We start from the raw sequence: 16085 nt of genomic DNA, 5'->3' as shown, positions 1-16085 counted from the left end.
CTGCAACACCACAAACACACAAACCATGAGTGATACAGCACAATGTAGTAAATTCACAGTGTAGCTTCTCACAGACTTTTTGATTAAAAGTATTTTTTTTTTTTTCTTTCTTTTTCTTTTCTCAGTCAGCTGGGAAACATATGAAGATATGACTTTAGCTACCTGGAGTCGGCGTGCATTGGACACTGGTCTGTAGTTTGGATTCTTCTATTTCTAGCTGGAACTCCTCCAGGTCAGGATCATCTGGAATAATGGTCATGGTTGTGAGATTCTTTGAGGAAATTTATTAGGCACCTCTGGACGTGTGTTTGTGAGGTGGTGCGTAATCAAACAGATGGTCCAACATTAATTTACACTTGAAGAATATGTGGCATTTTGATGAAATATAGTCATCATTTCTGTTTTTATGATAGTGAACATTTGAATTAGTATGTAATTGTGCAAAGTTTTATTGCTCGATTTTAGTGCACACACATGTTCATCTAGATGAATGTAGTTTAATGGTTTTCATTTTAGCTTGCCTTTGGTTTTTAATCATTAGGTTTTAGTACACACACATGTTCATCTTCATTATTGTAGGGTTTAATGGTTTTTAGTTTGACTTTGTTTTGGTTAATTAGTGTTTGTTGTCTCCCTGCAGCAGAAATGTGTTGCAGAGTCTTTACAGGTGTATCAGATGCCAGATGTCTGTGCTTTCAGTGAGGCCTGTGATAGTAAATTAGGCCTCGGATTTCATGATGTACACCTGGTTCTGTGCAAGTGTGCTTTCTTACAGTGGGATTCTCCGTGGATTGGGTATATGGCTACAGTCCTCTTGTGTAGGTCCTCATCAGCGCTGTTCTCTGTGTCCCAGTGAGTGCCTGGCTTGTAGGGGTCACATGAACCATACACACAGCACTGGTAGGCATAAGGCATCTCTATCACCCTGGAACACATGAAGGGATAGCGCTGAATTATTTATACACTGGATAATGCTCAGAGAAACATTCCAGATGACCAGTGTCATAGCTGATGTTCCTCCATAATGCAAGTGGTATAGCTCGTGTAAGGCTGCCACAGACATTAATATATTACTTGGGCAAAGGGTTATAATAATGCTTGGGTAGGTGGCATGGTGGCTTAGTGGCTAGCTATGTTGTCACACAGTAAGAAGGTCCTGGGATTGCTTCCCATTGAGGTTTGTATATTCTCTCCATGTCTATGTGGGTTTCCTCCAGGCAGTCCAGTTTTCTCCCAAAATAAAAAAAAAAAACATGCATGTTAGGTGATTTGAAAACTTTAAATTGACCATAGGTGTGTGTGCAGGTGTGTTTTTTGTTGTGGCCCTGTGATAGACTGACATCCTATCCATGGTGTACCCTGCCTCACACCCTATGACTGCTGCGATAGGCTCCAGCACCGCCCCGGTGACCCTTAAGTGGAGTGAACGGGTATAGAAAATGGATAGATTGATGCTCTACATAGATTTAAAAAAAAAATAATGCTTGGGTAGTGACAAGGCTGTTTCGCCAGTCTGCTGTTCATAAGCCTGAACCTATCAGGTCTCAGAAGCTGAGTAGAGTGGATCCTGGTTAGTACTTGGATGGGAGACCTCTTTGGAAGACCAGGAGCTGTGTGTGTTTCTCCAGGTAAAACTGGACTTGCGTCAGGAAGGGCATCCAGTGTAAAACTTGTGCAAAATCCCAATGCGGATCTGTGCTGGATCCGCTGTGGCGACCTTGAACAAAACTGTAGTAGCCGCAGGCGAACAACAGTGGCTAGGCTGTTTTGGAAGATTTTTACGCTAGAACAAAGCATAGCATGTGTCTGTGTGTGTGTAGTACTGTATTGATAAGAAAGTGCATTCAAGCATTGAGTGAATAGACCATTGAATGCGTAAATTTACCTATATGATCCAAATTGGCGTGTGTGCTGCAAAAACTTTTAAAATATGATGAGAAATGAGTGAAGGTGACAAATCACAGTCTTTACGTCTCTGATTTAGTAGGTGAATGTCAGGCTGCAGGTCCTGTGTCTGAGTACAGTTTGAAAAAAATAAATAAATAAACGTCTTTTAATCGTGGAAATACAGTACCCACTTTACTCAAATTGGCGAGTGTCAGTGCTGAACTTAATTTCGTACCTCTCTTACTGTGCACATCCAGACTTCTCTCTCCGTACAAGTGAGGGGTTTTTAATGAAAATGCATTGTGGTCGGACAGGACGTTTTGTCCGATGTGAGTGAAAATCCTTCATACAAAATCCAGTATATATGTACAGTGTTTATTACATGGAAAACCATACAAAGCATTGGGGCTTTTGTTTTTGTCCGGTGAGCACGAATATTCGGTTTATACGATGACAGTTTAGGTGAGTTTTACTCACCTATTTCTATGGTTCTACTGTATTTGTTTACTTATTGCCAGAAAAAGGTTTCCAAAAGGATTGCATATTTTTGATCAAATATATGAAAGTTGGGTGAATGGTCCATGCTGGAGACTCTAGTGCAGGCCCCACTTTTGAGTTTCATAGCATCCAAAAATAGATTGATTGGTCCATGCCTGTATGTTGTTGTCACCGTCGTCCTTTTGGCTGTGCCCATTTGTTTGGGGGTCGCCACAGCGGATACAGTCAGATCTGCAATAGTATTTGGCACACGTTTTATGCTGGGTTCCCCTCCTGATGCAATTCCTGTTTTACCTGGAGAAACACCAGGAGAAAGACCTCCTGAAGAGGTCCCTCATCCAAGTACTAACTGGGCTCCACACTGCTTAGCTTCTGAGAGAATGGAAGCTTTATCTAAGCATCCTGTATAAAAAATTAGAGCATTTATGATTAATACCAAATGCCTGAGCATGTTATAACAAATTTAAAAACTTCCTGATGATGGGCTGTTTCTTTTTTACTCTGTGCCTGTGGCAAGTAAGAGGGTGGAGAATCTTTGGAGCTGAATAATATGCACTTTTATGTGATTTTTTTTTTTTTTTTGTAGGCATTTGATAACTTTGAAAAGCCACGAGTAGATTTGGGTTGGGTGATGCTTCCTTGCCCAATAAACCTGACTGCTCCATGTCATCACCTGACATGTATTTATTTGATATGCACTCGCTGTTTGCACTTGACAGACTTTTTCTGCACCTTTCCAAACTTTCAGGGTTGGCGATCATTGTAACAAGAATAAACTTGCTGACAAACATCCTTGTGTTTGAAGCTCACTTCGGGCATGGCTTACAGGGATACCGGTGTAATTAGTTTATTGTCAGCATTGGTTGCGATTGATACACAAGACGTTTATTGAAAATGATGTGCGGAAGGAACTGAAGGGACGTATTGTTCCTTACAGCCACAGGATACACACCTGGGTCTGAGAGGATGCATGTTATCATCTTACATCAGTTTCTAATATGTCTGTAATGCTTAATTATAGTGTGGGTAGAGTCAAAATTCATCATGAATGCAGGGTGTAAGATGGTGCTGGTGTTACCTCATACGGGGGAAGTGTTCCGGACTGAAGGCTTCGTATAAATCTGTGTTGCCCCTCAGTTTGAGGTGGGTCAGGCTCCCCAAACCTCCAACTGGCATTGAGCTAAGACGGTTTTCAGTCAGATCCCTGATATATATCGAAAGAAAAACAGAAGCAAGAAGAGCATCAGGTCAGTTCATAAAATGTGTTTTGGTATTATATACTGCCGAGGGGTCACCTGTGGTAATAAAAACTTGTGAGATGTGACTGTTCAGACAAGGTACTTTGTGATTGAAGACAACTTTGGATGCTGTAGCTCCTCTAAAAAAGAGAGCTTTAAATCAGAAGTGCCTGATTCCGTGGTATAACTCACAAACTCGTAGCTTAAAGCAGATAACCCGTAAGTTGGAGAGGAAATGGCGTCTCACTAATTTAGAAGATCTTCACTTAGCCTGGAAAAAGAGTCTGTTGCTCTATAAAAAAGCCCTCCGTAAAGCTAGGACATCTTTCTACTCATCACTAATTGAAGAAAATAAGAACAACCCCAGGTTTCTTTTCAGCACTGTAGCCAGGCTGACAAAGAGTCAGCGCTCTATTGAGCTGAGTATTCCATTAACTTTAACTAGTAATGACTTCATGACTTTCTTTGCTAACAAAATTTTAACTATTAGAGAAAAAATTACTCATAACCATCCCAAAGACGTATCGTTATCTTTGGCTGCTTTCAGTGATGCCGGTATTTGGTTAGACTCTTTCTCTCCGATTGTTCTGTCTGAGTTATTTTCATTAGTTACTTCATCCAAACCATCAACATGTTTATTAGACCCCATTCCTACCAAGCTGCTCAAGGAAGCCCTACCATTATTTAATGCTTCGATCTTAAATATGATCAATCTATCTTTGTTAGTTGGCTATGTACCACAGGCTTTTAAGGTGGCAGTAATTAAACCATTACTTAAAAAGCCATCACTTGACCCAGCTATCTTAGCTAATTATAGGCCAATCTCCAACCTTCTTTTTCTCTCAAAAATTCTTGAAAGGGTAGTTGTAAAACAGCTAACTGATCATCTGCAGAGGAATGGTCTATTTGAAGAGTTTCAGTCAGGTTTTAGAATTCATCATAGTACAGAAACAGCATTAGTGAAGGTTACAAATGATCTTCTTATGGCCTCAGACAGTGGACTCATCTCTGTGCTTGTTCTGTTAGACCTCATTGCTGCTAAATTTTCATTGTTACGCAGATGATACCCAGCTTTATCTATCCATGAAGCCAGAGGACACACACCAATTAGCTAAACTGCAGGATTGTCTTACAGACATAAAGACATGGATGACCTCTAATTTCCTGCTTTTAAACTCAGATAAAACTGAAGTTATTGTACTTGGCCCCACAAATCTTAGAAACATGGTGTCTAACCAGATCCTTACTCTGGATGGCATTACCCTGACCTCTAGTAATACTGTGAGAAATCTTGGAGTCATTTTTGATCAGGATATGTCATTCAAAGCGCATATTAAACAAATATGTAGGACTGCTTTTTTGCATTTACGCAATATCTCTAAAATCAGAAAGGTCTTGTCTCAGAGTGATGCTGAAAAACTAATTCATGCATTTATTTCCTCTAGGCTGGACTATTGTAATTCATTATTATCAGGTTGTCCTAAAAGTTCCCTAAAAAGCCTTCAGTTAATTCAAAATGCTGCAGCTAGAGTACTGACGGGGACTAGAAGGAGAGAGCATATCTCACCCATATTGGCCTCTCTTCACTGGCTTCCTGTTAATTCTAGAATAGAATTTAAAATTCTTCTTCTTACTTATAAGGTTTTGAATAATCAGGTCCCATCTTATCTTAGGGACCTCATAGTACCATATCACCCCAATAGAGCGCTTCGCTCTCAGACTGCAGGCTTACTTGTAGTTCCTAGGGTTTGTAAGAGTAGAATGGGAGGCAGAGCCTTCAGCTTTCAAGCTCCTCTCCTGTGGAACCAGCTCCCAATTCAGATCAGGGAGACAGACACCCTCTCTACTTTTAAGATTAGGCTTAAAACTTTCCTTTTTGCTAAAGCTTATAGTTAGGGCTGGATCAGGTGACCCTGAACCATCCCTTACTTATGCTGCTATAGACGTAGACTGCTGGGGGGTTCCCATGATGCACTGTTTCTTTCTCTTTGTGCTCTGTATGCACCACTCTGCATTTAATCATTAGTGATCGATCTCTGCTCCCCTCCACAGCATGTCTTTTTCCTGGTTCTCTCCCTCAGCCCCAACCAGTCCCAGCAGAAGACTGCCCCTCCCTGAGCCTGGTTCTGCTGGAGGTTTCTTCCTGTTAAAAGGGAGTTTTTCCTTCCCACTGTAGCCAAGTGCTTGCTCACAGGGGGTCGTTTTGACCGTTGGGGTTTTACATAATTATTGTATGGCCTTGCCTTACAATATAAAGCGCCTTGGGGCAACTGTTTGTTGTGATTTGGTGCTATATAAAAAAATTGATTGATTGATTGATTGATGTTCCCTCCAGACTACAGGTTAAATCTGCAGATTTACTCTGGCAACGTCACATGAGGCTTCAAACAGTAAATGGAAATCAGCGCTCTCTGAAGATTGCCAAATATGTTTTCTTGGACACAGTGAGTGTATGTGAAAGGTGGAGTTTCTAACGTACAGCTGAACTTTAACCAAACATGCATAATTTTGGCATTCCAGGTTAGAGTAGTGACTCTGCAAATTCAAATCTGTTGAGTACAATCTTACTGATTGTTGTCTATGTAAATGAGTGTCGACTCACAGTTTTGTCAGGGAGTGAAGAGAAGCAAAGGCATCTGGGTGGATCCAGTCAATCATATTCCAACACAGGTCACTGATAAAATAAATAAATAAAAATTCAAAGGGAAATTAAATCATGTAAAATAGTGTATAAAATTATTTATTATTGATCATGTTAGTTATTATAGTTATTATTGATTATGCAACAAGTGAGTTATCGTGTTTTCTAATTTTAACCTCAGAGCAGACAAAATCCACCTCTTGATCTTTGGAATGTCAGTTACTAGTTTTGTTTTTTCTTTAAGTCCTTCAACAGATTCTTGGGGCCCTAGCACACATATTAATTCTCCAGAACTGAAATACAGTGCATCCGGAAAGTATTTATAGCGCTTCACTTTTTCCACATTTTCTTATATTACAGCCTTATTTGAAAGTGGATGAAATTCATTTTTTCCCTCAAACTTCTACACACAATACCCCATAATGATAATGTGAAAAGGGCATTTTTGAGATTTTTGCAAAGTTATTAAGAATAAAAAATTAAGAAATCACATGTACATACAGTGCATCCAGAAAGTATTCACAGTGCTTCACTTTTTCCACATTTTGTCATGTTACAGCCTTATTTCAAAATGGATGAAATGTTTTTTTTATTCCTCAAAATTCTACACACAATACCCGATGACGACGATGTGAAAAAACGTTTTGAGATTTTTGCAGATTTATTTTAAAAAATGGTCAGTTGCATCCTGTTTCGACTGTCCATCCTAGAGATGTTTCTTCAGCTTAATTGGAGTCCACCTGGGGTAAATTCAGTTGATTGGACACATGATTTGGAAAGACACACGCCTGTCTACATATAAAGCCCCACAGTTGACAGTGCATGTCAGAGCACAAACCAAACATGAAATCAAAGGAATTGTCTGTAGACCTCTGATACAGGATTGTCTCGAGACACAAATCTGCGGAAGGGAACAGAAACATTTCTGCTGCTTTTAAGGTCCCAATGAGCACAGTGGCCTCCATCATCCATAAATGGAAGAATTTCAAATCCACCAGGACTCTTCCTAGAGCTGGCCATCCATCTAAACTGAGCCATTAGGGCAGAAGGGCCTCAGTCAGGGAGGTCACCAAGAACCCGATGGTCACTCAATCAAAGCTCCAGTATTCCTCTGTGGAGAGATGAAAACTTTCCAGAAGGACAACCATCTCTGCAGCAATCCACCAATCAGGCCTGTATGGTAGAGTGGCCAGACGAAGCCACTCCCTTGTAAAAGGCACATTGCAGCCCATAGTTTGCCAAAAGGCACCTAAAGGACTCTCAGACCATGAGAAACGAAATTCTCTGGTCTGAAGAGACAACGATTGAACTATTTGGTGTGAATGCCAGGCATCATGTTCGGAGGAAACAGACACCATCCTTACAGTGAAGCATGGTGGTGACAGCATCATGCTGTGGGGATGTTTTTCAGCAGCAGGAACTGTGAGACTACTCAGGATTAAGGGAAAGATAAATGCAGCAATGTGCAGAGACGTTCTGGATGAAAACCTGCTCCAGAGCGCACTTGACCTCAGACTGGGGTGACAGTTAATCTTTCAGCAGGACAATGACACTAAGCACACAGCCAAGATATCAAAGGAGTGACTTCAGGACAACTCTGTGAATGACCTTGAGTGGCCCAGCCAGAGCCCAGACCTGAATCTGATTGAACATCTCTGGAGAGATCTGAAAATCATGGTGTGAAAAAATGGTGTGAAAGGAACTTTCTTGTGATTAATCCAACAAAAACACATATATGTGAGCATGAACGTGTCCACATAGATAATGTGATCATCCAGCAAGTGGACTCCTACAGATATCTTGGGATCCACATGGACAGTGCTCTCTCCTGGAAGGCTCACATTGACTCTCTCTGCTCACGGCTGCAGCAGAGGCTGTACTTTTTAAGGAGGCTGTATGGAGTGGGAATTAACATCCTGCTTGTTTTTTACAGAGCAACAGTTGAGAGCCTCATTCGTTATGGGATTACAGTGTGGTTTGGTACCGTCTGTCCAGCTGAAAAACAAGCTTGCTCACATCCATAAAACAGCCATGAAAGTAGTAGGACTAAAAGATTACCTGCCTATTCAAGCCTTATATGAAGAGGCACTGGTAAGAAGAGCGAAAATCATTTCAAAGGACCCAGAGCATCCTCTTCACAGTGAATATGTCCTGCTGCCTTCAGGACGGAAACTGAGGGTGCCACAGTGTAGGACTAACAGATTTAAGTTGTCCTTCCTTTGTCCCATCTTCTATTAAACTGCTGAACACTAGATCTTCGTGTACATCAGATTCTCTGCACAGTACTTAACCTGCACTTTACCAACTCTGTGGCTGAATGTGTGTTGTTTGTATCTGTTTTATTGTTTTGTTTTGTTTTTTGTACTGTTTTTAAGCAATATGTAGCACTGTGCCCAGGACAAATTTCCCTTTGGGGACAATAAAGTTTTTCTATTCTATTCTATTCTAAAATGGCTGTGCACCGATGCTCCCCATCCAACCTGATGGAGCTTGAGAAGTGCTGCAAAGAGGAATGGACAAAACTGCCCAAAGATAGGTGCACCAAGCTTGTGACATCATATTCAAGAAGACTTGAAGCTGTAATTGCTGCCAAAGGTGCATCAGCAATGTATTGAGCAAAAGGTCTGAATACTTATGTACATGTGATTTCTTAGCTTTTTATTTTTAATAAATTTGCAAAAAAATCATGTTGTCATTATGAGGTGTTGTGAGTAGAATTTTGAGGGGAAAAATAAATATACTCCATTTTGGAATAAGGCTGTAACATAACAAAATATGAAAAAAATGTGAATACTTTCCGGATGCACCATATATTGTTTTTACAAGTCGCCACTTAATTACTGTATCAACTGGTTTTTAATTGGTCTAATGTCTAACAATTTTAATTATAGCTTAGGTCAGGTCTGGGAGCATGCTTCACTCCAGTGCCTGCAATCGGGGCATCCACTGATCCTCCAAGATGACAGCATCAGGCACAAATTCAGCCTCATACAACTGATTAAAGTGGATGGGCCAGTAGAGTGCAGTCATCTGTCTGGACTGTGTCTGACTGCTATGGGACCAGATGTGTATTTGGTTGAACAAACTGCTTCAAATCGCCTGTAAGGAGGCTGGGCGTCACCAGACCACAGATTTTGTGTCTCCTGCTCACTCAATTATCTAAAAATTCCTCTTTCTCTACCCTTGGTGCTAGGGGTGGACTGGTACATGTATTCCTACTGAACCATTAAATGAGGACGTCGTGACATCATCACCCAAATTTGTCAATTAGCAGAGGCTAGGTAGAAATTTTGTTTGTTACTCTGCCCCCCACCCCAAGTTATTGTACTGAGCTCATACCAAACCATGATGTCCACACTATGGTGCCAGCTGACCCATGGCGTCTGTGTACCGTTCCACCCCTGCTCATTGCTATCGCAGACCACTTTACCAACCTCCTCATATGCAGTGCGGAAATGTCACAAGTTTACAATTCATGAACAGTTAAAGCAAATTAAAACATGTTTCAATCCCTTTTTATCATGTATTTAAAACCTGTCAAAAAATTTGCCACTTAATGTACATCACAAACCATCTGACAGGTGATTTAAAACCATTTGTTTAAGTCGGGTACTGGCTGTTAGCAAAGTTTAAAGACACATTTTCTCTGCTCTTTTTATCCTGTTGCTTTAGAGAATGTTGAAACCAGTTGAATATCAGCTAATAGTTCATTTAAAATAGTTTAATATGTTTGAAATGTTTTAATAGTTTCATCTGTTTTATTCTCAGAATGCACTATCTGAATCTACAAAAAAATGTTATCCACTGTGTAAACAAGTTCTAACTTGATTTAAAATTGTTTAAATATTTCATCCTCACCTGGCTTAACATACTTTGGTTCAGAGAGTTCTTTATAGAACAGTTGAAATCCAGTTAAAACCACACTTTTGGTGAAACTATTTGACTCCTGGTTTAGAACAGCTGAAGATACTGAAGAATGAGATGTGGTGAGATCTGATATAAAACAGTTCAAAACATGTCTAAAACATTTTGAAATAATTTTGTCCATGGTACACAATGGCCTGAGTAGTTTATCTCCAAACAGAAGATGACGCATGCTCGTAAAGTGTTACGATGAACGTGACTCACAGCGCTCTTAGAGACGTCAGCTGCTTGAAGGTGTTTGACTCTATTCTCCTGATTTGGTTGTGCTGGAGGCCTCTGTGCACAAAAATGCAAAAACTACACTTAGACCATATAAAAGGCATCGTGTAGTCAACTAAAAGGGGAGAAAAGTTGTTGACTGCAGTGTGTGTGTGTGTGAGAGAGACTGTTTTGTGGAGTGAACTCACATCTCCTGCAGTGCTGAGCAGTGGTAAAAGCTGGGCAGATCCTTGATCTGGTTGTAAGAGAGCTCCCTATGACAATACACAAAGCACACACAAACAAAGTGACCAGCTGTGGATTTATAGCGTGGGAAATTATGGGGGTGATAGAATTGTTTGAATCTTTGGGTGTCAACTTGACTTGCTAGGCAATAGGACGGCAATCATTTGGTGGGGGAGCGATTGGATTTCATAGCATTGTGGTTGGACAAGTGAACGGGGGCTCAGCTCTCCACAGTTGGAGTGTGGTATCAGTTTTTCTACCCGTGTGTGTGTGTGTGTGGACTCACAACACTCTGAGGCGAGGCAGCTGCTCACACAGATCGAGAGGCAGAGCCGAGAGTCCGGCCCGAGTCAGAGTCCTTCAGAGACACAAAGAGATCTTCTGATCATTATTGAAGTGTGAGCAAGAGAAAGGATCCCCCCATCGTGTGACTTTAACTTAGCCGGACAGGGAGCTGTATATGTTTGCCAAACCTGTCTTAACTCGCTTGAACCTCTCTATCCCGACCTCTTTTGTTGTTTCACCATCTTGTCTTGAATTTTTCTTTCGGTCTCTTTATGGAAGTAAATCTGTGCCATCAGAGTTTGAATTTGAATTGTTAAGATTGAGGGGGTTTTTTAGCGTCAAAATTAGAGTTTGAAGTTGAATTTCTAAGGTTGAATTTGTTTAGCATCAAAATATTCAGCCTCAAAAACGTCAACCTAAAAAAGAAAATTTTACCTCCATCTATCCATCCATTTTCTTCCCGCTTTATCCGGAGTCGGGTCGCGGGGGCAGCAGCTCAAGCAAAGCCGCCCAGACCTCCCTATCCACGCACACCTCCCCCAGCTCCTCCGGGGGAACCCCGAGGTGTTCCCAAGCCAGCCGAGAGACGTAGTCCCTCCAGCGTGTCCTGGGTCTTCCCCGGGGCCTTCTCCCAATGGGACGTACCCGGAACACCTCTCCAGCGAGGTGTCAAGGGGGCATCCGGAAAAGATGCCCGAGCCACCTCAGCTGACTCCTTTCGATGTGGAGGAGTAGCGGCTCGACTCCGAGCTCCTCCCGAGTGACCGAGCTCCTCACCCTATCTCTAAGGGAGCGCCCAGCCACCCTGCAGAGGAAACTCATCTCGGCCACTTGTACTCGCGATCTCGTTCTTTTGGTTTGTTTGTTTGTTTGTTTGTTTGTTTGTTTTTTGGTAAAATGTTTTGGTCATGACCGAAAGAATGACTGAAAAATTTTACCTAAAACAAATAAAATAAAATAAAATTTCAACCTAAAACTAATTCAACCTCAAAACAGGGAGAAGCAATTGATCCCTGTCTCAATCATCCAATCTTCAGTCAATCACGTTTTGCTTCATTGGTCAGCTGACACCAAGACCAAATCAAAAGAAGACGACGTGATACATTGCTGAACGTTGGATGATTGAGTCAGGGATCAATTGCTTCTCCCTGCTTTTCTATTTTTTGAGGTTGAATTAGTTTTAGGTTTAATTTTTTGAGGTTGATTTTGTTTTGTTTTTTTAGGGTTGAGGCTGAATATTTTGATGCGAAACAAATTCAACCTTAAAAATTCAACTTCAAACTCCAATGGCACAGATTTCATGTTCATTCTCCTGTGTATGTGTCCTCCTTCTTATCTCTCCCCACCCGTCCTCCCTCCCGTTAACGTATTTCTGCTCTCAACCCGGGAAGCCTCAACTTGAATGAAACAACACGTGCGCGGTGGTGAGGCAATGTGTGGTCACTCACAGAATTTCTAAGCTGGTGGTTCCTTTCAGATCAGGAAACTCTTGTATCTGGCTTGCTCCGTTCAGGGAACTGCAGTGAAGCAGGAAGGGAACTGTTAGGAAAGCCTCTTTCTCCATCATTCTCACTCCGAGGTGCCTTTGCACACAGACCTCGTCTAACAGCTCATTTTAGCCATCACACTTTCCTCCAACATCAACACAAGCTGTTTTGGCTGTCTCAACAGACATCATAAGTCACACCATTCAACATGTTCTTCCAACACACTTTCTCGTACCACATCAGCACACAGCCCAGCAATGCAGTAACACATCACTCAGTAGGCCGTTACACATGTCTACTTGATTCTCACTGCTGGGGACAAAGAATGATTTAAATGGTGTTTGGGCATTTTTACTGGAAAGGTTTCTACTGACTGCATACTTACAGTGTGTGCAACTTAGGTAAGAACTGGAAAGCAGATTTTCCCACAGACTGGATGGGATTCTCATAGAAATGACTGCCGGAAAGAAGGAGAAAAATGTTTAGGGACATATTCTCATTGATACTTAGTACAGGGCAGTAAAAGCAAGGCATGCAGATGATTGCAGTGCTTTGCTACAGCAATGCTCATCCAAATATATTTTTGTGCACCCCCCTCCACAAAAAAAAACAAAACAAAACATTTCTCTATGAATTTTCTGGATTTGGGGAGTCAGAAAGTCAAAGGTTTATTTCATTGGAAGCATTTTTAAACGTAAAATGTGTGTATGAGCACAATAACAGCTGTTTGCAGAATTGGTAAGGATATATTTGGAATGTGACTCCAAGCTCAATAGATTTTGGGGTGAAATGTTAAGCTCATGGGAAATATTTCTGACAAATTTGCCTGTGACTGAATTTACTAAGAAATGCTAGGTTGTCGCACTTCAACAACCTGCTTGATTCTTGGGGTCAGAAGCTCTGTGGTCAAGTACAACACCTTCCAGTTGTACTAATTAGTTAATATTATTGCTAGTAACTCCATGACTACAAACAGTGAAGGCTCATTTCTCAGTGTATCTTACTTAAGCAAAATAAATAGCCCCAAATTGTATTTGAGAGCCCTAAATACAAAGTGGCCACTGTTAGTTATTTCAGAAATTATCAAAGTCAAAGTGTCTTTATTTGTCTCCCTAAGGAGAAATTTGCCTTGGACAGAGTCTGCTACACAACAACACATCCAGTACATAGCACCCATACATTAAAAACAACAACACAGTAAGTCAAAGGATAAAATATAAATACACAACATTATTAACATCTTTGTGCAAATTCCACAATACATACCCTTAAGCTATCGTCCCTGAACTATCTGCTGATTTATGAGCTTCACTGATAATGGAATGAATGAATATTTATATCGATTATATTTACAAAGAGGAACCCTGTACCTCATTCCTGAGTTAAGTAAAGTATATTCAGAGTGCAGAACAGTGCACTCTGACTACAGTGACTGCATAGTTTAGGTTTACAGGATTTTGGCGGTTCATGAAACCGTACACAGGAAATTTTGCTGATTAAAATTTGTTCTGCTGGGAAACATTTGGTCCCAGTCTAAATAGAGTTAAATTTACTCTACCACAGGGCTAAATCAACTCAGCATAGTGCAGTGGTGGGCACAGATAACCAAAAAATTAACTTCAATAACAGATAATCAGATAACTGAAAAGTTATCTTTGATAAAGATAAACCACCCAAAAATGTATCGCACATTACAGATAATCGATAAATTCCAGTATTGGCTCTGGTACATTTGCAATTACTAAGAAGCTGAAATTAACTTTTAACACGATTGCTTTTGAAAGCATCAAAAGTGAAAAAAGACCCAAAGAATGAGCCAGTATTTGCATATTTGACCAAGCTGCCCCTTGTAAGAAGCTGCACAGAAGAATTCTGAGAGCACCCACAAAATGAGCTCTCCAATAATAATGCTCCGGTCAGGCGGAGGTCTTGAAAAATAAAGTCATACTAACTTGTGGTTTTATGAAAATACTGATAGAATAACTCCATTAATGTCAATTCTGTCATTTGTACAAAGTTAAAATATAACATATATATTTTAATGTTGAATAATGCACTAATTCTGAGGTTTTGTAACAAACACAGACTGCAAAGCATTCTGGGTAAAAGTGCCTCTGCTAAACTCTGACTGGTTCAGTCATTCATTATGTAAACCAACACGTTAATGTGACGTGTGTTGGTTTAAAGATAAATGTGCTTTTGTAAAATATTCCATTTTTATTTGTAAAAACAGGCATTTTTACGGAGCCCTGGAAGTGTCATCGCAAAATGTTTTGCATGTGGAGAGAATGTTTGATGATGTGTGCACGTTTTATGATGTTGTAAAACGTGCACTCAATATTAGTAGTAAGTAAGTAAGTAAATTTATTTATATAGTGCCTTTCACAGACATAAGTCACAAAGCACTTCACAGGCTAAAATGCAATAATAAAAACATAGATAAAACAAAGGACAAGGTTAACAATTGATCAGTTCTGAAAAGCCTTATCTTGACACATAAATGTTGGCTTTACACTGTGCGTGTTTTGGCCATTTTTCAGATGAATTTTCATTTGTGCGAGAATTTTTTGGACCGAGTTTCAGGTTAATCGTGTGTCCTGCATTGTGTAGTGGAGTAACAAGCTTTAACATCTCACGACCACCTCCTGCTGCTGAAGAGCTACAAAGCCTCCAACCGCAGAGCTGTCTTGTAATGTTTTTTGTTGTTGTTGTTTTGTTTTTAAACTTAATTTGTAAAAAAAAAAAAAAAAAGCCATTTGCAAAGCCAAAAAGTTGATTTGACCACCATCTGATATAACCGGGTCAAAATAAATAGAACACTGCCATCTACTGGTGCCCAGACGCTTAGTACTTGGGGCGAATACTGCCATGAACACTACTGGCCAGTAGATGGCAGTAGCGGCCTTGAAAACTTGCCAAACAAAATTCCAGATAATCCATCTGCTACATTTAAGATGCGTGGAATTTAAACGCAAATACAATAACGTCTATAAACCCAGAGAATATATTCACGAGAGTTTTAGGCACTAGAGTTTAATGCTGTTGTTCGTGGAGCCTGAACAGAGTGTCTGAAATGCATTTGTCCTGTCGTGAACGTCTGAGATTACCCTATGCTACCCATAATGCATTGCTGCTGGGCACAGCATGTGCTCACAAAACCTTAAAAATTAGCACATTACTTTAAAACGAAAACATATATCTGATATTTTCACTTTATAAAACTTCAGACATGACTATTTTAAATAACTTGTCCAAAATGAGTAGGTTAAAATTTGAACCATAAGTTAAAAATGTATGCCTCTGGATGACTTGGGTGATATTGCAGTTACATCAGAATCGTGTTAAAGGAAATTATAATTTTTTTGGGGGGGGGGTGTCACCAGTTCTCTTTTGCCTAGAGAGGATAGAGTAGTTTTTTCTAAAAACAGCTCTCTTCTGTTTGCAGAGGGTAGAACAATATACTTATTAGGAAACTTTTAACAGGTAGGTCTCAAGTGCTTTTACGTTTTAAAAATGTTTTTCACTGTTCAGCTTGGTTTACTACGTTATCGGTCGGCAATTCATCGGAAGTTAATTAGTCCGATGATGGTTTTTAAAGTTATCTAAAAAGGTAATCCGATAATGAAAACATTATCTTCGATAATTATCTGTTATCGGATTATCTGAAGCGTGCCCACCACT

The 16085-nt window shown here is 40.3% G+C and overlaps 1 protein-coding gene across 1 annotated transcript in view; it reads right to left on the bottom strand.

Moving 5' to 3' along the window:
- Positions 1 to 16085, bottom strand: part of LOC117512436 (leucine-rich repeat-containing G-protein coupled receptor 6) — a 148279-nt gene that overhangs the window by 2258 nt on the left and 129936 nt on the right. The window contains exons 9-17 of the mRNA XM_034172508.1: positions 12790 to 12861; positions 12366 to 12434; positions 10919 to 10990; positions 10596 to 10661; positions 10393 to 10464; positions 6226 to 6297; positions 3464 to 3589; positions 774 to 925; positions 163 to 243 (exon numbers count right to left, since the gene is read on the bottom strand). Of these exons, the coding sequence (XP_034028399.1) occupies positions 163 to 243; positions 774 to 925; positions 3464 to 3589; positions 6226 to 6297; positions 10393 to 10464; positions 10596 to 10661; positions 10919 to 10990; positions 12366 to 12434; positions 12790 to 12861 (782 nt within the window). The remainder of the gene's footprint in view (positions 1 to 162; positions 244 to 773; positions 926 to 3463; positions 3590 to 6225; positions 6298 to 10392; positions 10465 to 10595; positions 10662 to 10918; positions 10991 to 12365; positions 12435 to 12789; positions 12862 to 16085) is intronic.

The sequence above is a fragment of the Thalassophryne amazonica genome, chromosome 6 (genome assembly GCF_902500255.1).
Source record: "Thalassophryne amazonica chromosome 6, fThaAma1.1, whole genome shotgun sequence".
In the NCBI taxonomy this organism is placed as follows: Eukaryota; Metazoa; Chordata; class Actinopteri; order Batrachoidiformes; family Batrachoididae; genus Thalassophryne; species Thalassophryne amazonica.
The sequence above is the reverse complement of the archived record's forward strand: the minus strand, read 5'-3'. Positions and strand labels throughout refer to the sequence as shown.